Source organism: Motacilla alba, chromosome 4A, assembly GCF_015832195.1.
Source record: "Motacilla alba alba isolate MOTALB_02 chromosome 4A, Motacilla_alba_V1.0_pri, whole genome shotgun sequence".
Taxonomy (NCBI): domain Eukaryota; kingdom Metazoa; phylum Chordata; class Aves; order Passeriformes; family Motacillidae; genus Motacilla; species Motacilla alba.
The window spans coordinates 844051-869447 of record NC_052045.1 but is presented as its reverse complement, the minus strand read 5'-3'; the positions used below and the strand labels follow the sequence as shown (position 1 = coordinate 869447).

The following is a 25397-nucleotide window of genomic DNA, read 5'->3' as shown; positions in this document are numbered from 1 at the left end:
GCTGGCCAGAGCTGGGGCTGATGGAGACAGAGCTCAGGGTGCTGCCTCAGCCCCTGGCAGCTGCCGGGACCTGCCTGGCCTCAGCTTCCTCACAGGTTGGGAAAGGTTCTAAAAGAAGTTCCAACAGGTTGGAAATGTTGAAGAGTTACATTGACATAGAGGAGCTCTGGTGCTTTTGGTGCATTCAGGTGCTTTGTTTGCCCTGCGTTAGCATCCTCCCCTCTGGACAGGGGGTCTGTCTGTGGTTTGCAGGGTGCTGTCACTGCCCCAGGGGTGGCTGGGCTCACCTGTGCTGCTGCTCCCAGGTGTCTCTGGCTCTGTGCAGGGGCTGTGTTGTCCTGCAGAGCAGTCCTGCTTCCCTGCTGAGGTTTTTCTGCTGCAGCTCCCTCATCCTGCTGCCGAGCAGTGGGGCTGTCATCAGGCCCCCGTGACGTGAGGCTGACATTCACTTGTGACATCTCATTCTGCTTTAAATTACACCCCCAGCAAGCCCAGCTGGCTTCCCAGCACCGTGTGTGTCATCTTGAGGAGTTTGTGCTGTGAAGCTGTCTGCCTCATCATTCGTGATTTTAGCTGAGATTTTTAAATAGCAGAAGCAGACCCTTTTGGTGTTGTGAGCTGAGCACTAGATCTGTGTGTACCAGTGTGCTGCTGAGACATTTCGCATGGGTTTGAGGGTTGGGCAGAGGAGTGAGTGTAAGGGAGGGTGCAGTTCATCCTCCATGCACTGAATAAACCCTGAGCTGAAGGATTCTCCAGGTCAGGGCTGGGAAGAGATGTATAGCTGCTGAATTGTGTTCCTAATGCCTCGAAGTGCTCGATAAAGACACCTTCTCCTTCAAGAAGGAAGAATAACCTGGCACAGGCTGCAGCTGCAGGCAGCAGCTGTCCTGGCCCGGGCAGCAGTGCAGTGACCTGTCCTGCTGGGGCGTGGGGCGGGCTGTGCTCCTGAGCTGATGGCCGAGCTGTGTTCCAGGCTCAGCACATCCCTGGGTTTGCTGGATAACCTCGGTGTCCTTCACTCTCAGTGCTTTCCCTGGGGCTCGAGGTGAATTTTGGAGCTCCGGGTGCCTCTTTCCCGGCGGGCAGCGCGGCGCGCCGAGGGGCTGGAGGCTGTGGGCACAGGCTCTGGGCTTCTCGGGGGCTGACAGCCTTTCTCCCTGTGCTGCAGTGTGCTTTCTCCCTGCAGTGTGCTGGCGAGGAGAAGCGCGTGGGCACGCGCACCGTGCTGGTGGGGCACCGGCCCGTGCCCGACACCGAGGCCTACGTGGCGCAGAAGTTCTGTGACAACAGGATTGTCTCCTCCAAGGTGAGCCCCCTGCCCGCCCAGGGCGCCCTGAGCCAGCTCGGGTCCCCCCTTGGTTTGCTCCGGTGGGGATTTGGGAACTGGGAGAGCAGAATTGCTGGAGGATAGAGGCAAAGCTGCCTCTGCAGTGGAGCAGCCTGGCACAGCCCTTACAGCTCCAGGGTTCTCTTGGTACTCTTTTTTTCATCCTATCAGTGCCACTGGGGGTGTGGACAAGTTCCTTTCTTGTGGGCTGGATGAGAGCAAAGCACATGTGCATATTGATTTCATGGGGTTGGGTTTTTTTTTAAATTTTCTGGCATCCCCTTTGGGAAGAGAAGACAATACAGCATGAGATAACTGCAACTCAAATTTGCAAAGGGAAGTGGCATTATTTTATAAAGGGGCATAAAAATATGATTCCCTCTTTTTTTTGTATTCTGTGGGGTTTTTCTTTCTTGAGATAGCACAAAAATAACCATGCTCTGTTTATCCCTTTGGATGAAAGGGGGGGAAACATTCATATGGTATTAATGCAGCTTTTGTTTATGGTGGAAAGCTGTGATGACACCCATCTGCCTTCTGCTTAGCTTTTTTCCACGACATTCATGAAGCTATTTCAAAAGATTTGAAGGCAATTCGAGTAAAATGTCAAACAAGTGGCATTCCATATTGTCAACACAGCTGGATACATGTGCCAGTGCTCAGCATTCCTGATGCTCAGCACACACTTGGGCTTCAGTTTTGCTGTGCTTGAGCTGCAGAGGGGTTTTTCCCTCTCCTTTCTTTCTGCATCTTGGATCTTACCTGTTTTGTGTGTCTGGGTTTATTTTTGGGGAAGGCTTTCAGCCTGTTTCACTTGTGTAGCACTCCCGTTGATGTTTCCCTGGCACGCAGGAGGGGCCTTCAGTGAGGACACCTTCCCCCAGCTCAGCTCCCTCACTGACAAATGGTTTGCTTTAGCACTAATTTTAGTTCTTCCTTGATTTATTTTTGATTGTTACGTCCTTGCTCTTTTTTTCCTTTTACATTTGCTGGGCCTGGGACCTGACCAGTCTCTTTTATAATTAAGTGGACATTGGTCTTCAGACTTGACTGCTTATTTTTTTTCATTCCAGACAGACTGAAAGATAGATATCAGACCCATTGTTTTCCATGTTGTCCTTAAATTCCACATGCTTTCCAAAGTAAATTATTCAGTAGCCATCTTAAAATTATAATGAAGCCCAACCTCGTACTGAATCTGTATGGGCAAGCATGGATTTTTTTACATTTTTTTTTTTAACAGAAGCATCTCTAAGATGGTTGTGGGAATTCGGAAAAAATGGATCCACTGTGGGTTATGTTGTAATGAAATCACCTGTGTACAAATGCCTTTTTAGCAGCTGTCCCACTGTGAGCCACTCCTGACTGCTCAGTGCTCAGCAGAGAGCTGGGGCTGGAGGCTGGAGCAGGAATTTGGGGGTGCCCCAGCCCCAGCTGCAGTGTGCCCCTGGGCTTGGCCCTGGAACCTGAGGCAGGAATTTGGGGCACCCCAGCTGCAGTGTGCCCCTGGGGCCCAAGGCAGGAATTTGGGGGTGCCCCAGCTGCACTGTGCCCCTGGGCTTGGCCCTGGAGCCCAAGGCAGGAATTTATTTGGGGGTGCCCCTGGGCTGGGCCCTGGAGCCCGAGGCAGGATTTTGGGGGTGCCCCTGGGCTGGGCCCTGGAGCCCGAGGCAGGAATTTGGGGGTGTCCCAGCTGCAGTGTGCCCCTGGGCTTGGCCCTGGAGCCCGAGGCAGGAATTTGGGGGTGGCCCTGGAGCCCGAGGCAGGAATTTGGGGGTGTCCCAGCTGCAGTGTGCCCCTGGGCTTGGCCCTGGAGCCTGAGGCAGGAATTTGGGGGTGCCCCAGCTGCAGTGTGCCCCTGGGCTGGGCCCTGGAGCCCGAGGCAGGAATTCGGGGGTGCCCCTGGGCTGGGCCCTGCAGGCTGCTCCGTGTGCTCCTGCCCTGGCCGAGGGGAGCTGCCCTGCCTCTGCTGTCTGTGCTGTGTGGGCCCTGCTCCCTGCCTGCCTCTGGCGAGTGCCTCTCTCCCGCAGTACACCCTCTGGAACTTCCTCCCCAAGAACCTCTTCGAGCAGTTCCGAAGAATTGCCAACTTCTACTTCCTCATCATCTTCCTCGTGCAGGTAAGAGCTTTGAGGCTAAGAGTGGGTTTTGTTTAGGCTGAACTGATGTTAAACACGGCTTAACAGATCTGAGCTTTAAAACTGTTTGTGCTTGTAAGAAGTTTGGAAATTTTGAACTTGGAGGCTGTGTTATAATTCTGCCACACCATCCAAGGCATAAAAATAGTAAAATACCTGGGCCTGTGTGAGATGGGGTTTGAATGACTGCTGAAACACTGAAAAACCACCTTAATTCTAACTGTTAAAATCATTCAACCACTGAAAATACACTTGATGCTATGCAATTAAGATCTGGTTTTTTTTGTCACCATTACTGCTTCTGTTTCTTATCTCTGTATTTCCAAGTGATATGATATTTTTATGTCTCAGATATCATGAGTTTCAAGGCAAGCAGGAGAGATGGGATGTACTGAGTAGAATTCAGAAAATGCGTAGGAAGAGTTTTGGAAACCTGAAGATTCAGGAAGTTGCTCTGCATGGGCAAAACCAACAAATTTATTACAGGCACAAACTTCTCCTGCTCTGCTTTGTGGCTTGAGTGGAGGGGCAGATCCTGCAGAATTCTCATTTTCTTTCTGTCATCCAAGAAAACAAGCTGCCAGAATTGCTTGGGGTAAAGAGATTCTGGGAGAATCCCTGCAGATTTCAGACCCTGGGCTGGGGCTCAGCACGCAGCCAGCTCTGGGGCTGGCAGCAGGCACCAGGGGACAGGGCTCCAGTGGCTGCTGCAGGGCTTGGGTGGCTCAGCACTGGGCTGTGGCTCTCAGCACTGGGCTATCACTCTCTCCCAGGCTCCTGTTTAATCCACGAGTGCCTGGAATGCCTTGCCTGTGCAGCGAGGGCTCTGGTTTCCAGTGCCTCTGGCTGCTGCAGGAGCAGGATCCTGAGCCGTGGCTGTGTGTGGCTGCTGCTGGCAGTGTGACATGAAAGGCCAATTTGCTCTGGCGTCAGCTGGCTTGCCTCCATCTCTTCATTTCGCTGGCGTTGCTCCATTTTGTCAGACCCAATTTGTAATTTGCCTTGAGCCGAAGCGATACCCGGGAGTCAGGATGTCCTTTTTGTGTAGCTGGCCACTTAGTGACGTGCTATTACATCTTATCTCTTGACCCTCTGGCTGCAGACCATGGAATATTCCTGATTACAGCTACAAACTGGGCTTGTCTAGCTGCTTGCCCACTTTAGGCGCAGCTCTGTGCAGGTGAGGGAGGAGCCTGCCTGTTCCTCCTTGTCTTTGTTCTGTGAGCAGCTCTAAAATCAGGAGGCAGCCCTCGTGGTCAGTCAGAGAGCAAACCAGCCCAGCTGAGCAGAGCCCAGCCTGGCAGCCCTGATGCACTGGCTGCTGTGCAGAGCAGCCCCTGCCCCCGGGCTTGCCATGCTGAGACGTCACTTGCCTTGAAAAGGCACTCAGGGCCACTCCACTCACTTTCAGTACCTTGGAAAATGCCACCCGTATCTGGGATGTTTGTGCTTGTGTTTGAATGTCTGTAAGTCAATGGGGTTGTCCCCCTGAGTGCTGCATGAGCAGTGAAGTGTCACAGTGCTCCAGGAATTGCCTGGTGCATCTGCCCTGCCTGTTGTGAAACCTTTATGGAGCCTTCTGTTCCTCTGTGACTGCAGACCATTGGTGAGACAAAGCAGGCACATTCAGCACGAAACACGCTGCACACAAACAGTACAAATCTCTTGGGTTCATCTCTTGCAGCTCTCACAGGGACTCTCCTGGCAGAAGGGGCACAGTCCAAGGGTGTTTGTGACAGACCAAGCTGGTGGCACTAAGCTGTTCTAGGAACCTGCAGAGAGTCTCTTCGAGGGGGAAAATGGAGATAACTTTTGGAGTGTGGTCCTTAGTGTCCTAAGAATCTCCTAAGGAGAAGCTATTAAATTACAGGAGGACTTTTGTCACTTTTAAGTGGATTCAAATTAAGCTGTTGAAGTCCTAAACCAGTCCAGAAATAGTTTCAGAGGCGTCTGCCTTTCCCCTGGCTTGTTGTTCGTGTGTCCCTCAGCTTTTAATCAGCCACAAAGGGGAAGAGTAGTGTCCAGCCACGGGACTTTTGCAGGGAGTCCAAACTAGAAATACATATATGAATTACTCCAGGCACTTCATGTCATATTATGCTCCTATATCTGTAATCCTGTGTCCGTGTGGACAGAAATTGTGCTTTTTTAATATAAGTACACCCAACTATAACTTGTCCGGTGCAGGAAACTCTCCTGCTGGGCAGCAGGAGATCCTGCACTTTGCCCTTCTCAGCAGGAAGCCAAAGTTCTTCTTGGATTCCCAAAACCTGTCCAGTTTTTGCAAGATAACTTTTGGCTCACTGGCCTGAGCTTCATGGTAGTGCCCTGGTGAGTGGCCATCATTGTGCTGTGTGCAGTGTCTGTGTGACACCTGGCACTGTCCTCACCCAGAGCTGTTCTCCAAAGTGTGGTTTCCACCAGACTTTCTGCTTGGGGACACTTTACACCCATTTGAGTGAGCCAGGGCTTCGTGTACCTGGGAGTATTTTTGCTGTTTATCTTGGTTTACCCTCCTGCTGTTTAACTCATCTGCCATTTATCTGGCTGCTTCTTGTGGTGTCTCTCTTCCACTTCAGAATCTTCTGGCTTTTCTCTCTGGGTTCAGTAGGGCAGGGTAATATTGCAGTGTGCAGCATTTCATAGTCAAAAATGTCCACGTAGCTGATTAGAGGAGTCCTGTCCTTAACACAGCTTTTTACAGGCAGCCTGAAACAATAAAAATCCAAATGCTGCTGTGTGAGCCTGCTGGGGAAGCACAAACAAGAGACAAAGTCCCTTTGTGGGGACACAAAGCCTTTCTGCTGAGCTTCCCTGTCCCTTTCATCAGAGCCCTCGTGCTCTCCAGGAGCAGCAGGCAGAATGACCAGTTTGTGGTGTTCTGCTTTGGCAGGGGAAGGTGCTCCCTGCCCCTGTGAGCTTCTCCTGCATTCTTACCCTCCAGGCCACGTCCTGCTGCAGCCAGGAGGAGCAGCATTCCCACAGCCTGCAGCTTTCCCTGGTGGCCAGGGGCTTGCTCTTTGCTTGGTGCTGGCTGGAGCCCTGCAGGGAGCTCAGGAGGGATCCAGCTCTCTGCCCAGGGCCCCTCTGCAGCCACGGTGCCTACATCATGCTCTGAGCCCCGAGTTTGGGAGCCTAAAGACAAAGCCTGGATTTCTGTTTTGCTTAAATATTCATGCCCTGTTCTGCAGTGTATTTCATAGGTAATTTGGGCTGATGGGTGTTATTTTTAGCCTCCCAGTGTCAGTGGTTCAGGATGATGGTACTGCCCTCCCTTTCATAGCCAGCCCTTCCTCGCCTTTCCCTCTGCCAGTCTCTGACCTGCCCCCAGTGGGATAAGCACCCTTTTCCCCCCACAAGCAAAGGTTTGGTTTCTTCTGCCTGGAACCCAGGGCTCAGCAGTCCCTTTTTCTCCCTGCAGGTGATAGTGGACACCCCAACCAGCCCGGTGACCAGTGGCCTCCCGCTGTTCTTTGTCATCACTGTCACAGCTATCAAACAGGTACAGCTGTCACTGTGGGAGGAGGAGATGCTCCTTGAGACAGGTAGATAGAGAAACACGGATTTAAATGTGCTCAGGAGCCACCAACGTGTGCTGGTAGGTTTGGTGCACCCTCTTAGAGGGCGAGATGGGCACCGGTGCTTTTCCAGAGAGGCTGCACTTCGAGTGTGGGGGCTGGTTCTGGCAGCGTGAAGCATCCCTGTGCTGTGGGAAGCAGGCTGTGAGGGTCAGTAAAGCTTTCTGGTGTTAGGTGAATGTTTTTCCTCTTCTTGGAAACGCTCCCTGAGTCCTTGCAGAGACGTGCTCCAAATACAGCCCACACTCTGCTGCTGTGTTAGGTGGAAAGGACAGGTTCTGTTCAGCCTCTCAGCTAGTCCTGAAAACGCGTACTCCTCATCTTCTTGCGGTGTTAAAAGACCTCTTGCCTCCCATCACAGGCACACATGCCATTTAAAATTTCCTGAGTGAATAATAAAAAAAGAAGTTTCATCTATGGGGGCTGGAAAGGGAGAGCTAGAATAAAATCTCCCTGCTTCAAATCTCAATGCTGATTCTTCCAGTAAAGACTGAAGAGGAAGAGTCTCATCCTGCGTTACCATAGGAAAGAGTTGCAGGCTGCTGAATGTGTTATTCATGTTATCAGTCTGCTCTTACCAAAGCTGAGAATAATAGAAATGTCTTACAGTAGGTTAGCTGCTTGTTGCATGCCCCGCATATAGATTATTTTTGTGTTATTTTAATCTGTTCTGAATCTGTCAAATATGCATATGAAGGTTTTTTAAATGAATTGATTCAGTCTGAGCTACTCTGGTTGATGTTTTGTCAGGCATGAAGGAGGTCTGAGGACGGTTGCCTTATTCATTGTTTTAACGTGTCCCTCTGATCCTCACTCCTCCTTTCTCATTAGTTTACTGACTTTGTTAGAGTTTGTGTTGCCTGTGTCTGTGCCCCAGGGGTACGAGGACTGGTTGAGGCACAGAGCTGACAACGAGGTGAACAAAAGCAACGTCTTTGTTGTGGAAAATGCAAAGCAAGTGCGGAAAGAGAGTGAAAAAATCAAGGTAACTGCTGACTGAGAACCTGCGTGTGGCTCTCACCCAGGCTGGTGGGAACAGGGTGTGTGCAGAGGGGACAAGGGCAGGGGAGGAGGGGTGTCCTGGCTTAGAGCTGCCCCAGCTTGCTCGCTTTGGGATGAGAGGCTCCCAGAGCTGTTCCTGGTTGAGGAGTGAAGCTGCCTTTGATTTCTGTTGAAAAGCTGTCTCACAAAAGCTGTACCGGGGTGACAGGTGACAGATCTGTCAGCATTCTGCACTTCTCCAGGACAGGCAGTCCTCTTCTATTTCCTACTCTCCCAAGGACACCAGGAAAGTACACTTAGCTTTGATGTTAATTTATCACAGCGCACTTCAGGCAGCTACAGCCTCCTGCTCCATCAGGGTTTAGCAGAGGGATAAACCCTGGCTGTGCTGTGTGGGTGCTGTGAGTGCAGGGCTGGGTCACCCTCCAGGCTCTGGAGGGTGGGCAGGGGTCTGTGCACCTCTGGGACCCCAGCTTGCCTCCTAGGCTTTGAGCGAAGCTGAATCATACTCATCTCATGACAGCTCAGAGGGCTTCTCATGTGGATGTTTCCTTTCTCCTAGGTTGGAGACATCGTGGAAGTGAAAGCAGATGAGACCTTCCCCTGTGACTTGATATTTCTGGCCTCCAGCAGCACTGATGGCACCTGCTACGTCACCACAGCGAGCCTCGACGGCGAGTCCAACTTCAAGGTCAGGGGCTGGCTGGGGCAGCGTGGGGAGCTGCTCTTGTCACCTGGGCATGGCCCTGCTTGCTGCTGGGGGCTGTGCTGAGCTGGAGGGCGCTGCCGTGGAGCCCATCCCTGGGGCTGCTGGAGCTGCTCCTGCCTCTTGTCCGCTCCCAGTGCGTCAGCAGTGAGCCCTGGGGGATTGTTTGTGCTCTGTTTGTCTCCAAGGGCCATTTCTGCTGGCACTGCCCCAAATTGGATTGCCATTTGCTGATGGAGCCTCTGCCCAATCCAGATTGAATTGCCATTTACCAATAGAGCCTCTGCCCAATCCAGATTGAATTGCCATTTACTGAGAGCCTCTGCCCAGTCCAAACTGGGTTCCCATTTACCTCTGCCCAGTCCAAACTGGGTTGCCATTTACCAATGGAGCCTCTGCCCAGTCCAGACTGGGTTGCCATTTCCCAATACAGCCCCACGGCAGGCAGCGTGCCAGTGCTCCCTGCTCCAGCCACACTGGGAGCTCTGCTGCACCTGGCCAGCAGTGCCTGCAGCTCTCCAGCCCCTTTCCAGGCCCTGCCAACACTCCTGGTACTTCACCAAGCATTTCCAGTGGGATTAGGGACTTCTTGTGTCTGGATTCATTTGGGGAATTTTTCACCAGCGTGAGAAAAGCATCACTTCTGGGATTATCCCTCCCTTTCCCTGGAGCAAGCAGTGAAGCTTAACACTGGTCTTGCTCAGGATGGGTATCTCCAGTGTATTTTCTTTCTTTCTCTGTCTCCCCTTCTCTAGACTAGGGAAAGAAGCAGCAGCAAAGAACTTATACACGTCAGAAGACATGAATGTTTGGTTTCACTTGAGTTTGATAAATATTTGTATAATACATAATATAATAATATGATAACAATGTAATAAGTGTATGATAAATACACAGATACTAGCAGCTGCAGTAGTGGGACTGGAAGATACTTTAACATGACGTGGTTCATTCCAGCACACTCTGGAGTCAGTGGGAATACCACTGTGGATCTGATGTGCTTATCTGGGATTTGTGCCTCTTCTCCATGGATGGCTGTTAACTGGTGCTGGATAACCTGGGTGGGAGCTGGTGGCACAGTGCTGGTTCCACTAGTGAGGAGGAGCTGGAGCTTTGAAGTGGCTTGAGGCTAAAAGTGGCTAACCATGTTAAAAGGCTGCTGCTGGTTAGTGTCAGGTGTGTTATGTGCATGAGTTCACATTCCTTTTGCAGAGTCCCGGCTCTTACTGACGTGTGAGCCTGGAGACGTGATGCTGAGTTTCTGTATCAAGCACTCTGCTGGTGTTTTCTTGCTTTGTGGGTTCCTGTAGGTGACTGGGAGCTGTCTCCTGTTTCATGAGGAGGTGAAGATGAGTTTGAGGCGGGGAGAGGGAATGGAAAAGCCAGCTCTGTTTGGGGAATAGATCTAACATTAGGAACCAGGGTTTGCTGCAAAAGGGTGTGAGGGAAGCACATTTGGGTCATCACCCTAACCCCATCTCTGCAGGGGTATCTGCTGCCTGGCTGGAGGGGATTTTTCTGGTGTTTGGGGCATGTCAGGTTGAGGTATGGGTGGAAGAGATTTTGTCAGGGCTCTGTCTTTGAAGCACCAATCTTTGGCCATACGTTAGCTAACAGAACACGTGTTTTCTAAATGCACTGAAGGATGTGAAGATCATGGAATTGATTGGGAGGTGGCTTTGAAGTATCACTCAGTAATTGCACTGTCTCTGCTGATGGGAGCATTGCAAAGCCCCCCACAAGCCTGGGTTTAGTACTGGGCACTGCAGACACAGTTTTGACTTGTGCTTCACAAGAGCTGTGATCTGCCCGTGTGTGCTGGAGGAGGCAGGTTAGCAGGGCTCAGGGAGGAGGGGATGGCTCCTGCCATGGCTGCAGAGTGTGACTCCTGGGATGGGCAGGGAGGGGATGCACACGTCAGGAGCGGAGGAAGCGTTTTAATGAATTTGTTTATGAGGATGGATGGAGGCAGCCTGCCGTGCAGCCCGCCGTGACTTGGAGCTCTGAGGAGCTCCTATAAATAGAGCCTGAAAGGCAGCGAGCAGATCCTTTGTGGGCTTTTCAGTTAATTATGAGAGATGAACCTTTGCAGCAGCAGCTGCTAAAAATAGCTTGGAGTCTGCCAGTGCTCTGCCTGGTCCCTGCTGCTGGAGCTGGTGGCTCGTTACCGTCAGCAGCCAGGGCAGGCGGTGAGCCCCTTCTTCACGGGGCCACCTGCAGCCTCCCCTCCACCCCAGGACAGGTCCCCCGGGGAGAGCCAAGGATGCTCTGCTGTGGTGGGTGCCTTATGAGACGCCCAGCAGTGCTTGCTGCTGTGCTTTCTCTTGGCACTGGTGGCTCCATTCTTCCTCTGAGAGATGCTTCAGCCGCTTCGTGGGAGCGTGGGGAGGGCTTGGGAGAGCTGCTGGTGCTGACAGGCTCGTGCACGGCGGCATTTTAGGTGGTGGGGTGTAAAACTTGGGGATGGGGTTGCTGCTGGGGCTCGTGGTGACACGGCCTGTGCTCCTGTGCAGACTCACTACGCCGTGCGGGACACCACGGTGCTCTGCACCGACGAAGCCATCGACACCCTCACGGCCACCATCGAGTGTGAGCAGCCGCAGCCCGACCTCTACAAGTGAGTCTGTCCCTCCTGCCCTGCCCTGCGGCTGCCTGGTGCATCCCCTGCAGACCCCTCAGCACCATCGCCCGGGGATCTGCAGTTCAGCACAGCAAAGTCCATCTGCTCTGGGGCAGAGACCAGAAGGTGTCTCAAGGCGCTGCTAAGCTACTGCGCCTCCTCTGTGTGAGCATGGCAAAGTCTTCCAAGCTCCGTGTCTGCAGAGAAGCCTCCCCTGTGCAGTTCTCGTGTACAATCAGCTGCTTTGTCCCTCAGCAGCAGTGGTGGTCCCTGTAGCTGTGTTTAGGCCACTCTTGCCTTCCCAGTAAGATGCATTGGGCTGAATGACTCCAGGAGTAAGTGGTGTGTGTGGCTCGACCCTTAGGGAGGGTTTCTGGGTGTGTTGCAGGCTGCAGTGGGGATGTGCTGGGCTGTGTGAGCACCCCTGAGCTGTGTGCTTCTCCCTGTGCTGAGCACAGCCACCCCTCTGAAACATTAAACTCAAATTCTCTTGTTTCTGGATTTGCTTCCATTTCCTGTCAATGACTTTTCTTTGTTATGTTTGTTGTATAACGTGTTTGTAATACAAGTTTCTCATCTTTTTCTCACAGATTTGTTGGAAGGATTATCATCTATGGAAGTAACCAAGAGCCTGTAGCCAGGTTGGTCCTGTTGCCCTTCCTCAGAGGGGTTGGGCATCTACAGAGAATTTCAGAGAAGTAGTTTGAATGTTCTTTGAGTGATGTAATGTTATAATTCCTTTTATGTTTAGGTCTTTGGGTCCCGAAAACCTGTTGTTGAAAGGTGCTACCCTGAAAAACACCAAGAAGATTTATGGTGAGGTTATTTTTGTTTGTTTATTTGAATAGTTCTGATAAGTGATGACAAATGATGCTCACTGCTGAATCTGGAGAGGGAACATTCTTCTCTGCAGCCTGTCTGCCTGGGCTGTACAGCTGCAGCTGGTTGCCAAGCGGCCAGGGTGGAATTGGGAGGCACTGGTTCTGTCTGCAGGGCTGCCCAGGAGGGTTAATCCACCAGGGCAAGCTTTTCCTCTTGCCTGGGACGCCGGGAGCAAGGGGCTGTCCCCAGCTCCTCTCAGAGCACAGTCTCAGACGCTGCTGGTGCAGGGTGGGGGCTGTGGTGGGAGGCTGGTGCTTGTCCTGGCCGTGTGTGATCCGTGGGCTCCTGCTCCGGGACGCGGCAGTGGCGTTCCTGAGCAGCCCCGGGGCTTTCTGGAGCTGGCAGTCCTTGGGCCGTGCCTGCTCCCTCAGCTGGGGCTGGAGTTGGATGTGGTGCCCCTGATGGCCCCGTGCCAGCTGGGTCCCCCCAGGCTGCCATCCCTCATGAGCCCTGCTTTGGTACCTGCAGGAGTTGCAGTCTACACTGGCATGGAAACAAAAATGGCTCTCAACTACCAAGGGAAATCTCAGAAACGGTCTGCAGTGGAGAAGTGAGTATTTATGTTCAGGAAAAATAGGTAAAACCTGTTGGGTTTGGGTTTGTTTTTCATGGATGGATTGTACAGAAGTAATCCCCTAATCCACTGCCTTTTGTTTGAGATGCTCTCTGATAGCTTAGAGAAATCTGGGTGTTTGATAAAGCGTATCTTGCGAGAAGCAGCATCATTTAGTGCATTTTTATTTAAAAACAAATTTAAGAAATGTTTAAAAAAATAAACCTGAATATCAGCAGTGTCAAAAGCTCTTGTTCTGTAATTCCCTTCTTAAAAGTAAGGAAGTTTTGTTCTTGTCTATTTACATGCTTTTCTCTATAAAAATAGCTGCAAGAATTTAAAAAAGAACCTGTTTTTCAGATCCATCAACGCTTTCTTGATAGTGTATTTGTGCATCTTACTGGGCAAGGCCACTGTGTGCACCACTCTGAAGTATGTCTGGCAGAGTAATCCCTTTAATGATGAGCCCTGGTACAACGAAAAGACTAAAAAAGAGAGAGACACGTTCAAGGTGAGTGGATTTCTATTTCAGCACCTCCTCCAGCTCTGCCTACTCTGGCTGTTTAGTTAATCTGATAGTGCCCACTGCCAGCCCTGGGAGTCCTGTGTGCTCACACGCAGTGCTGTTGTTTCCTTTGCTCTCTCCTGCTGCCTGCGTTTATTTTGTGCCTCTCTCATGCTTGTGCGCAGTGATGTTTGTGGGGAGAGCACAAATAAATACTATATAATGCAGAGATGCAGCTGAGGTGACCTGGGTCCTTATCTGAACTCGAGATCTTTCAGCTTTGAACAGGTAAACCTAAACTGGGGCCATGTCAAGCAGTTTGTTAAACCTGCCCAGACGTGGGCAGTCAAGCCTGAGAGAGTGAGAGTGAGTGTGCAGAGATGTTCTCTGGATGGGTTTATGACTCGATGGGTTGTGCGCAGGGATGTCACTGCACACGTGTACCCTTGCCACAGCTTGGCTGGTCTCAAGCCACCTGCTCCTTTTTTCTGGTTACTTGGGGTCAGGATGAGCCTGTAGCAGGATATTCTTGAGAGGAACATGCTTATGAAACACTGCTTTGGTCACTGTGAAGCAGTGAGATGTGCTCCTGTTCCTGGGATCTGCAGAGGACAGTGGGATTTTCTGTGCCAAAGGAAAATGGGATTTAGCCCTGTATCTCAGCTGTGTTCATTTTCATGCTGTCTCTTGCTATTTAACCTTTTCTGAGAAGCTGCCTAGAGTGCCTCAGGTGTTGCTGCAGTCTGTCCCTGTGCCCTGACAGCCACAGGCTGCATCTTCTCCTCTTTCCTCCGCAGGTCTTGCGGATGTTCACGGATTTCCTGTCGTTCATGGTCCTCTTCAACTTTATTATCCCTGTCTCCATGTACGTCACCGTGGAGATGCAGAAGTTCTTGGGCTCCTTCTTCATCTCCTGGGACAAGGAGATGTACGATGAGGAGATACAAGAGGGAGCACTGGTGAACACCTCGGACCTGAATGAGGAGCTGGGGCAGGTCAGAGCGCGCCGTGTTTGCGTCTGTCAGGATGAGAGCGTGGCTGGGAGTGCCCTCCCTGCCAGGAGCCCTTGCTGGGGCCATCCCTGGTGGTCCCCTCGGGCCGGAGCGTCACCCAGAGCCGTGCTGGCACTCTCCATTTGATGTGATTCCGCTGTCTCTGCCAGCCAGATAAGGTTATAAATAGTGCATGGGAGAGCAGGAACTGGGTCACGCCAATTGTTTCCATTTTGGGCAATGTCGGGCGCAGCGCTCTGCGTGTCAGGGGGCTTTGCTTTCCCTGCTTCAATTAAAAATTAAAAATCCTCTGTCTCTTTGAGGATTAGTGACAATGCCTGCCCAGTCATCTCCCTGGGCGTGCAGAGCACGTGCAGCTGTGCTGCTGCTGCCTCGTGGGGCACCCAGACAGCTCAGGCTTCCCTTTCTCATCTGCGGCGGGAGAGACGAGTGCAGGGCATGTGTAGTGCCTCTTGCTTTTGATTTTGCTTTAAAAACAAGAATAAAAATACTCTCGGAGTAGCAATTAGCTAATTGAAATACAGCTCCAAGATGAAAATCCCCAAAGGAGGCAGCAGACCTGCAGCAGCAGTTCTGTAAGCGCTAGGGCTATAGCAAGGGACCCTGCAAAGGAATGAGGGGAAAGTGAGGAGCCTGGAGACAGATTTTAAGTCTTCAGAAGCTGCCTCCTGCCACCTCTGCAGCAGGCTGGAAAACAAGGGAGCAAAGTAGCAGAACTGCAGAGTGAGGTAGTGGGCACTGTGTCTGTTTGCAGCCGGGTTGGGGTAGCCAGGAACCCCCCCAGTGCCCTGAGCTGGCCCAGGCTCTGTTTGGGGGCAGTGCCCAGCCCTGTGGCAGCTGCCTGGTGCTTGCAGGTGGAGTACGTGTTCACAGACAAAACGGGCACGCTGACAGAGAACAGCATGGAGTTCATCGAGTGCTGCATCGACGGGCACAAGTACAGGGACTGCTGTGCAGAGGTGGATGGCTTCTCCCACCCTGATGGGCCCCTCAAGTACTATGGCAAAGCTGAGAAGGTGAGAGACGTGCCTGCCGATGGCTGCAAGGCTCTGTGGCCAGCTCCTGGCTGGGTGTTCAGCTGGTAACCCCTCCCTCCCTCCTGCCCAGAGCCGTGAGGAGCTGTTCCTGAGAGCCCTGTGCCTGTGCCACACGGTTCAGATCAAGGAGGCAGACCAGGTGGATGGGCTGGTGGCACACCCAGAACGCAAATACACCTACATCTCCTCCTCCCCAGATGAAATCGCTCTGGTGAAAGGTGCAGAAAAGTAAGAATGTGAAGATGTTGGCCCTTTGTTCCCTCTCTCTGGTGGGAAGGAGGGAGGTGAGGGTGGTCTGAAGGTGACAGATCCCTTTCCATGGTCTCTCTGGGAAGCATGTTGTGATAGCCTGGCTGAACCTGAGCTGCACTGTGAGCCTGTGGGTTTAAGTGAGCTCTCTGTTAATGGGATCTCTGTGAAGGATCTTCCCTGAGCAGCTCCCTGGCAGGCCATGGCTTGCCTTCACTGAGAGCAGCCCCAAGGTGCTGCAGTGCCCAGCTGTGCCAGGGGCTTTGCTGGAGCCCACGTGGCCTTGTGCTTCAATCCTCTAGAAACAGAGACCAGTTACCAGGTGCATATTGCAGTGAAATTTCCTTGCCATGCAGTGGCAAAATGATAGGATGGTTATTTTTGTCAGCCCCACATTTGAATCCTGCCAGAGATGCTCGAGGGCAGGCTGGGTGGGGCTTGGAGCAGCCTGGACTGGTGAAAGGTGTCCCTGCCCCTGGCAGGGGTTTGGGACTAGGTGATCTCTCCAGCCCAAACCATTTGGTGATTCTGTGCTCTTGCCAGCCCCTCGGTTCAGCTGGAGGCTGTCGCAGCTGTGTGCACTTGCTCATGGCTTGTAAAGCTGCCAGAGAGCCAGTGGCCCATGTCCAGAGGCTCTGTGTGTCTGTGCTCCAGTGCCCAGGCTCTCCAGGGGATGGGAGCAGTGCCAGGACATCACAGCAGGCTCTGCATGGAGCAAACAAACATGCAGCCCTGCTCCTTAGCTGGGGCTCAGCGAGCTCTCCTCTGCAGTGCAGAGGGTGAAAGAGAACATTGTAACGTCTGATATGTGCCAATGGGTGTTTTCAATGCTGTTCTGTCCTTTTGTTTATTGACAGGTATGGTTTCACTTTTCTAGGACTCGAAAACAATTTCATGAAAATACGAAACCAAAAGAATGAAACTGAGATGTAAGTGCTGCTGGGGAACAGGGCTGCTCTTCTGCACCACTCCCATCGAGTTTGGTCAGCCTGGCAAGGTCAAAGCTGTTCCCTGGGGGCAGTCAGACCGTGCTGACCTGCCCCAAGACTCCTGGCCCATTTACAAAGCCCAGCACATCAAGCTGTAGGCAAAAAGAGTCACTTGCAAAAATCCACGGGTGGTTTTCTGATGTCTAAATTCAGGTCCCTCAAGAGCCTGCAGTCCTTTGTGTGTATCCTTCATCTGCACCAGGTTGTGCAGGTGGCTCTGGGATGCACGAGGTGGCTGCTGACCCCATGGGCCGTGGCTGGGGCTCACAGCAGGGCACTGTGAGCCTAAACTCGTGATGTGGCTCCGTTCCCTGAAACCTTTTCTTCCCCTCTCAAGCTGAAAATAGTTAGATTTCACCCTGTGCTCGCAGCTTGGTGGACATCTGTGAGTCACTGACCCAGTCCCAGCACTCCCTGAAAACTTGCCTTCACAAGCAAGTTTCACTTCTCACTTCCCTCATGGAGAAACTTCTTACCTAACTGTGAGACTCAGTGTTACTGCTTGTAGCACGTGGTGCCCCAATCCCCGCTGAGCCCCTGCCCAGCCTGGGGGCCTGGTGCACTGCTGGGTACCCCCACCCTCAGTGCCATGCTCAGAGCACCACAGCACTACTGCAGTTTGGGTTTTTTCCCCTCCATTTTCTTGTGCAGTAGCTGTAAAATTCATTCCCAGGTGGCTGATGCCACTTGTAGGGTGTATTGATTTCTGCAGCTCATTGTTAGTGATTTTCTGTCTCGAGTAGTTATTTTTCTATTTTTCCTTTACTGAGTCAAAGCTTTTTTTCTCTTTTCCTAAAGGTACCAACTTCTGCACGTGCTGAACTTCGACCCCGTCCGGCGCCGCATGAGTGTCATTGTGAGAGCCAGCACAGGTACAGGCAGAGGGTTCTGTGGGCTCTGTCAAACACATCCTCCTCCTTCTGTCACCCACACAGCTGAGCTCTTAGGTGTTCTAGCTGCTCTGACTAAATTCTGTGCTGGGACAGGTTGCTGTAGAGTTAATTCTCCTTCACGGCAGCTGTTTGGGACCAACAGCAGCTCAGGGGGTGAGAACAGTGACCCATGGAGAGCTCCCTGCCTGCCTTGTTCCAGGCTGGAACAAGCACAGGGGAGACATGTGAGAATGTCCCCTGGGTGGGATGGGCTTTCATGGGAATAACAGACAACAATTCAGAGGTCACCATCCTTCTCAGGTGTCGGTGCTGCTTCCACCCTCCTTGGAAAGCTTGGCAAGGCTCACACACACAGTGTCCAGCCTGTTGCAGAAAGCTTGCTCAGAGGCAGGTAGGGACACCCAGAGGAGTTCCACAGGCTGGGCAAAGGCCATTTTTGGTAGGCAGTTGGGTTTCTGGCAGTTCTTTCTTTAGTCCTCCCAGATTTCCTCCCCCTGCATCACTGGCCTGCTGTTGGCATTGTCAACTCTTTCTGCAGCCTGTGAGTGCTATAAACTATAATTTGTTTTTAGGAAAGTTGCTTCTCTTCTGTAAAGGAGCAGACTCCTCTATTTTTCCGAGGGTGCAGCAAGAAGAAATCCAGCAAACAAAAGTCCACGTGGACCGCAATGCTATGGTGAGCACACGGTGGAATTTGGCTGGCTCCTGGGGTCAGGAAAGCCTTATTCCAAACATAGGGATGTGACCTTGCTTTGGAGTGAAGTGTTGAAAATGTGAGTGTCACTTCACGTTGTTTTGATGCCAGGCTTCTTTCCTTTTCTGTTTGGTTGGCTTCCACCTTTATTTGATATACTTATATGGTCTCCATCACAGTTGTCCGAGCATCTCCCAGGCAAGTTAAAAATAGAAGTAACATCAGCAGCCTGGTCCCAGTCATGGTGGCACCCAGTCCTGCTCTCCCTGCTGGCTGCACGCTGCCAGCCCTGCTCCTTCTCTTGCTTTCTTTCTGCACATAAGAAGCAGAACCACGATTACTCTGTGTAAACACAGAAAGCTGCTCTTGTGACACAAGCCAACAAATGATCCTTGCCCTCAGGGTCAGTACTGCCAGAAGCACAGATGGTAGGCAAAAGCACCAAGCCTGAAGTGAGGAGCTGTAAAAAATCTGGCATCAGGGCATTTGTCCACTTTGTTTTCTTCCCCTCCCTCTGCCAGGACGGCTACCGAACGCTCTGTGTGGCCTTCAAGGAGCTGACTGAAAAGGAGTATGACAAAATTGACAGGCAGCTCAATGAAGCCAAGATGGCTCTGCAGGACAGGGAGGAGAAGATGGCCAAGGTTTTTGACGACACAGAGGCAGACATGCACCTGATTGGGGCTACTGCTGTGGAAGACAGGTAAGGAGGTGACTCCAGCAGCACTGTGGTGCCTGTGGCTCCTCTGTGACGTGGCCTTGTGGCCTGGACTCCCCGTGGTGGAGCTGAGCAGCCAGGCAGTGTCCAGGGCAATTAATTACACCATGGCACAACCCATTTCACAGTGCCCTAGTTGCTTAAATTGGCTGGTGTAGTAGGAATCGGGATTTATTAATGAAACTACAGAAATACTTGCACTTCTGGAGAGTGAATTAAGCGCACAGCATTAATTTGCACATCAAAACAAATTCAATTCCACATTCAGTCATAGTAACTGCAAGTGTGAATTAAACTCTTACTGTGAGGCCTAAGAGTCAAGAGTATAAAGCAGCGATTTCTCTTTTTGTCTGCAAATACAAATTTGGTATTGCTGACTTGTAATCCCTGTTGCTGTGGCAGTGTAATCCATGTTCCAGCATGGGAACAGTCAGTGACCTTCTCCTGAGCGCGGGTTCCAGGTGCAGAGCCAGGCTCGGGGCTGTGTGACGAGGTGAGCTGATGTTTGCTTCTGCTCGCAGGCTGCAGGAGCAGCTGGCAGAGACCATCGAGGCCCTGCACGCAGCTGGCATGAAGGTTTGGGTGCTGACAGGAGACAAGATGGAAACTGCCAAATCCACCTGCTACGCCTGCAGGCTGTTCCAGACCAGCACGGAGCTGCTGGAGCTGACGGCGAGGACGGTGGGCGAGGGCGACAGGAAGGAGGATCGGCTCCACGAGCTGCTGCTGGAGTACCACAAAAAGCTCATTCAGGACCTCCCCAAAAACCGGGCAGGCCTGAAGAGGTGAGTGAGCCAGAGGAGATGGCCCTGCCCATTCAGATGGTGCAGAGTTAGGATGGTGCTGGGGCCCTGGGGACTGGCCACTGGCAGACTCTGCGAGCGGTTCCTTTGCTTTGCCCATCAGCTCTGGTATTAGTTGGCTTTGAAATTATTGCACTGTTCCTTCAGTGAAGGGCACGTGCTAAGTCTAAGCTTTTTAAAATTGCTAAGCCCCAAAAAGTGGATGGGAAGGAGATTAACCCAAAGCCAGGTTTTTCTCACTATGATACGAGCAGCTAGGTTGACTTAGTGCGATGAAGTTTCAGACGTGTTCCTTGTTGTGCCCAGGAGCTGGACGTTGAGCCAGGAGTATGGACTGATCATAGATGGCTCGACGCTGTCGCTGATCCTCAACCCCTCTCAGGACTCTGGCTCTAGCAATTACAAGAGCATCTTCCTGCAGATCTGCCTGAAGTGCACTGCAGTGCTGTGCTGCCGGATGGCTCCTCTGCAGAAAGCACAGGTATTTACCTCTCTGCTGATGTGACACGCGCTGAATTCATCAGCTGGGGCTTCACCTGAGCGTCCTAACCAAGCAGCACTTCTCCAGGCTGTGTGTAGGTCTCACGTGAGCTTCAGGGCAGGATGAAAGCGCACCATTCTTTCAAATCTGAATGCAAACCCTTTGTTCCATGTGCTGGCAGGAACCCATAAACCAGGCCAATTAGAAATAAACAAAACCTCCCAGCTTGCTCTTTAGTTTTTTTTTCCTTTCCAAATTTGTCAAGTGGAGTCTGTGACTTCCTCACGGCAGCAGATGATGTCCCAGGCTGATAAGTGATGTGTTTCTGCACCCTGGGATGCGTGAGAGAACCCACCTTTGGGAGAGCAGGGTCTGGCAGAGGGGAGGAGCAGGATGTTGCTGCTGGGGTTTGTTTTTAAATGCTGTCCTTCAGCCCTGCACAGCTGGGATGAGCTCTGCTCCGGTTCTGACTGCACAGCAAGTCCAGAGGGTTTTTATTAACCTGAGCTCTCCAGGTGTTATAAAGCCTGATTGCTTGTCCTGGGGGGAGCAGTGGGAAGGTCTCTGGAGGCTTTTAAACTGAACTTTGGGTTCTGCTGCTGCTCTTTTAAATCTTTTAGATTGTGCGAATGGTGAAGAACACGAAAGGAAGCCCCATAACCCTCTCCATAGGGGATGGTGCAAATGATGTCAGTATGATTCTGGAGGCACATGTGGGCATAGGTAAGAGTCCCTGGAGCACCCATCTCACAGCCCACACCTGTCTGCTTGGCTGGGGCTCACTTCTGAGGGGCAGCTGGTGTTTGACTGCACGTGGCTGAACCAATCCCACTGGAAAACGGGGAAGTCTGCTCTTGCTTTCCTTGGAGGCAGAGTTTAACTCCAGATTAATGCTTGAGATCACAGAATCATGGAACAGTGTGGGTTGGAAGGGGCCTGTAAAGGGTCCAGGCCCTGTAGTGAGCAGGGAGATCTTCAGCTCCGTCGAGTTCCTCAGAGCTGTGTACAACCTGACTTGAATGTTGCCAGGAGTGGGGCACCCACAGCCTCTCTGGGCAGCTGTGCTCATGTTTTACCACCCCCGTTGTGGAAGAGAGAGGTGAGCTCATCATCTGCTGCTCTCCTGTGCCAGCACCACTCTCTGTGTCAGCGATACCCTGCAGCTGATGCTCCAGAACTCCCTGGCCAAGGCAGTGCTGGCGAGGGTTGCGTGGGGCTCAGGAGACAGGGGCAGAAGCAGCAGACAGCTGGGTGATGAGGGGCAGGGCAGGGAAAAGGCCAGACCTCAGTGGCAGCTGGTGGCAGTAGCTCAGCACAGGAGCCACAGGTGCTTGCTGGGGCTGCTGCCCAGGTGTGCTGTGCCTGCGCTGTCCCTGTGACTGGCAGCAGGCTGGTGGCTGGAATACAGGAGCCTCCTGCAATCCCACTGAAGAGGGGCAGTGGAAGGGAGAGGGCCTGTTCTTCACGTGGGGCTGTTGGAGCTGCTGTGGTGCCCTCTGATGCAGGGAATGCAGTGCAGTCCATCTGGATGTGGCTGCTGTGGGCAGAGCAGCTCTGTGGGGATGTCTCAGGAGGCTGAGCAGCTGCAGGGGAATAGCTGAGCTGTGTGAGATGCAGGCCAGCCCACGGGGAACCAATTCCTTATCTTCCATCAGGTTTGCCTAGACACCCTTCACCAGACTCAGGAAATCACAGAGCGGCCTAAATATAGCTTAAAAACTCCAGAGGCAGGTCTGAGTGTTGTGGAGCCAAAACCACACAAAGTATTCGTGTTTGGTCTCCTGGGGCACTGGGAGGGGAACTCGGCCTTTGTCGTGCCTTGAGGCACTGAGTGATGTGGGCAGCATCCAGATTCCAGCCCCTTTGGGATTAACCCTTGCCGTGCTTCTGTCTCCAGGGATTAAAGGCAAAGAAGGACGCCAGGCCTCCAGAAACAGCGACTATGCTGTGCCAAAGTTCAAACATTTAAGGAAACTGCTACTAGCACATGGGCATTTATATTATGTGAGAATAGCACACCTTGTACAGTATTTCTTCTATAAGGTAAGGGGCAGTGTGCGGCTGATTTCTTCGTTTATCCTGTGCATTTCTATCCTGTATTTCTAATAAACAGGGAAAAAATGTGGGGGATATTCTGTAGCTCTGTTTTCCCTCCCTGGGCCAGGCTGTGTCTGCCATGTGCCTGTCCATTGAAAACAGTGCTTCCAGGGGAATGTGAGCATTCTGGTGTCTCCTGCAGATACTAACTGCTCACAGGATTGGTTTTGTGCTTGATTGAACAAGTGCCCTACCTTGTCTGATGTTGTAATGTCAGACACTAATGTCTGATAACAGGAGAAACTGCTTGGGTTTAGACTGAGAAGTCAAGTGCTTCCCTGCTGACCATTTGTCTTTTGTTTCCCCAGAACCTTTGCTTCATTTTACCACAGTTTTTATACCAGTTCTTTTGTGGATTCTCACAGCAGGTAACTTCCAGTGATTTGTCTATAAAGGCGAGATAAAAAGCAAGTGGCAGAATGAGGCCTCCTAGCAGAGACCTGGCTTTTGGCATCCTGTCCCTTCCCCACGTTGCTCTAGAGGACAGCAGGACTGACCCTGTTGCTCAGCACCATATCTGGAGCATCATATTTGGAGACCATAACTGAAAAGAAAGCAATCTGCTTTCTTTCCTTTCCCATCCACCACCCATAAACACAGGTGGACACCTTCCTGAAGTAGTGAGAGAAGGGTTTAGCTGGTTTGCCAGAACCTGATTTTGCCACTTCTGCTTTTCTTACAAGAACGAGTTCTGAACGGTTTCCTGCTCTTGTCTCCTCTGCTGCATTTCACTGCATAAAAAATGTCACTCAGAAGGAAGAACAGTTCATTCTTTTATGTCTTTTAAAAAAAGACACACAATGAGTGTCACCAGAGCTTTGTTTAATCCAAGTAAACATCAGAGGGGCAGATCCATGTGGTGAGTGGGTTCGTGTGCTTGGAGGTGAGCTTTGGCTTTCGTGTCAGCTTAAGGGGCTTTTGTGTCTATTTGGGCTCAAAAGTAACAGGAAGAGTAAATGGTGAGAGAGAATTCTCTGCCTGTTTTGGCAGAAACACTTGTCTTTTTTTAAAAAAAAGAAGCTATAGTTCCTCTAAAACAGTCTAGTCGTTAGAGAGCCACGGGAGGCCTCAGCTGTATTAATAGAAACGGCAGCACAGGAGCAGCAAGAGGAAAGCTGTGATAAGGAATCACAGCTTTCCTGGGGGATAGGCTGGAGATGAGACCAGCCAGTTTCAAAACTTCCTGTCAGTGGGGGCAGGTTCCTGGGCACGCAGCCTGCAGGTGCCTTGTTGCCCCTTGCACTGCACAGAGCTCAGCTCCCACCCAGTGAAGCTGTGCAGGGTGACAAAGAGATGGATCTGTGTGACAAAGGGAATGCAGGAGCTGGTAATTTATGGTTTCATTTCTTCGTGGAGAGGCCTTTTTCTGTCTGTCTCATGTAACCCTTTCTTCCTCCTCTAAGCCACTGTATGATGCTGCCTATCTGACCATGTACAACATCTGCTTCACGTCGCTGCCTATCCTGGCTTACAGCCTCCTGGAGCAGCACATCAGCATTGACACGCTGACCTCGGACCCTCAGCTCTACATGTGAGTACAGCTGGGCTGGGCCAGCCTCTGCACGCCTCTGTTATAGCTGTGCTTTGAGTTTTCTTGGTGCAGGAGCATAAGCAGGTGTCCCCACACTGTGTCACCACCACCAAGTGCAGAAGAAGCCATTTCTGTCCCTCGTGCCTCAGCTGTTCCTGCATTCAAGCTGAGCAGCCTTGTGTTTACTGCCTGTTGCTGTTTGTCTATGCTCTCTGACAGTATCTGCTCTAGAAACTGCACTGCTGCATCTCTGTGAAAGGGTAAACTGTAGGTGGAATTTATCCAAAAGAAGAATGGAGCTGTGAGTGTGGCCAGGAGATTCATCCACGTTACCTTTGAGCCAGGCACGTGGTGGAGTGTGTAATGCAGGGAGGGCAGATGCAGCTTTCAGGAGGAAAAAAGATCCATTCATTTTCAGAAAGATGAATGTTTCTGAAGCCCAGCTCAGGCAGGTGGTTTCTCAGCTTGTCTGAATGGATGTGGTCTCCCAGGATTCCCCTCCACAGGCAGGTCCCCTTATCAGAACCCAGGGATTTCTGCTCATCGCTCCACACTGTTTTCTGCCACGTTGCCCAGGGAAGGGACTGCTTAGAATGTCTCCCTCTGCTTTGCTTGTTGTTTTCTCTCCTTGACTGCAGCGGGGAGAGGCTCCAGACTTGCACAGGAGCAGAGATGCTTCCCATCTTCCTCCCAGCCCTGCCCACGCACGTGCTTGGGTCAGCCCTTCAGCAGAGACTAAGGAAGGTGTTTGTTGGAGGAAGCTCCTCTCTGTGCATCCCTGGTGCTCATTCCCCAGCCGGGCAGTCAGCTCAGCCCTGTGGAAGGAGCCAGGTGAGGGCTGCTTTGGCCAGTGGCCCGTGCCAGCCCTGTCACTGTGGGGTGATGCTCCCCAGCAGTGGAGGAGCTGTGTGTGGCACGGCTGTGCTCGAGCCAGGAGTGATTTCTGTGCAGAGACAGCAAAGAGAACGGGAATCACCAGGTGCCTGAAATACTGTGTGAACCTTGCCTTAGGTACAGGAACAGCAGTGAATGCAGCGAGAGCTGTGAGGCTGGGAAGGGGCTTGGGTGGTTTTGAAGCAAACACTGGGAGCCATGATTGATTAGAGCTCCACGCTCCTTCACTCCGTGGCAGAGTGCCACCGTCTGGGCTTTTCAATAGCTTGGTAATTGAATATTGTGCGACAGAGAGCAGTAACAGCAGGCCCCTGGGCCTTCCCCTGTGGGCTCTGTGATCTCTGGGGTCTGTGTGTTGAGGGGAAAAGCCTCAGCTGGAATATTGCTGCCTGTGCAAGTGCTGCTGGATGCAGAGCCCCCGCTGCGCTGCTGCTGGAGGAAGTGCTGAGCTGCTGCAGTGCAGATCCTGGGCTGGAGAAAGCCTGTTTACCACGGGCACTGCAGGACAGCAGTGGGAATGCAGAGCAGCTCGCGGGGAGGAAGCTGATTGTGTTTTCTCTCCTTGCAGTAGCCCACGCTTCCAGTCTGGTTTATCCTGGCTTGTTTCTCAGACCCAAGTTGTGACATGCTGGAGCGTGGTCACAGCATTGTTGGGTGGAGGTTTCAGGAGGATCTCATTTCAGA

General features: G+C 51.9%; 1 protein-coding gene across 7 annotated transcripts in view; it reads left to right on the top strand.

Moving 5' to 3' along the window:
- The window catches only part of ATP11C (ATPase phospholipid transporting 11C), a 54758-nt gene that overhangs the window by 16267 nt on the left and 13094 nt on the right, over nt 1–25397 (top strand). For all 7 annotated transcript variants that reach the window (XM_038164733.1, XM_038164734.1, XM_038164732.1 and 4 more), the window contains exons 2-24: nt 1190–1309; nt 3361–3450; nt 6890–6970; nt 7924–8031; nt 8611–8739; nt 11268–11371; nt 11965–12015; nt 12126–12190; nt 12725–12806; nt 13170–13320; nt 14112–14309; nt 15182–15343; nt 15435–15592; nt 16471–16542; nt 17401–17474; nt 18068–18171; nt 18711–18892; nt 19429–19692; nt 20017–20191; nt 20812–20914; nt 22089–22234; nt 22597–22656; nt 23692–23819. In XM_038164733.1, coding sequence (XP_038020661.1) covers nt 1190–1309; nt 3361–3450; nt 6890–6970; nt 7924–8031; nt 8611–8739; nt 11268–11371; nt 11965–12015; nt 12126–12190; nt 12725–12806; nt 13170–13320; nt 14112–14309; nt 15182–15343; nt 15435–15592; nt 16471–16542; nt 17401–17474; nt 18068–18171; nt 18711–18892; nt 19429–19692; nt 20017–20191; nt 20812–20914; nt 22089–22234; nt 22597–22656; nt 23692–23819 — 2807 coding nt within the window. The remainder of the gene's footprint in view (nt 1–1189; nt 1310–3360; nt 3451–6889; nt 6971–7923; nt 8032–8610; nt 8740–11267; nt 11372–11964; nt 12016–12125; nt 12191–12724; nt 12807–13169; nt 13321–14111; nt 14310–15181; nt 15344–15434; nt 15593–16470; nt 16543–17400; nt 17475–18067; nt 18172–18710; nt 18893–19428; nt 19693–20016; nt 20192–20811; nt 20915–22088; nt 22235–22596; nt 22657–23691; nt 23820–25397) is intronic.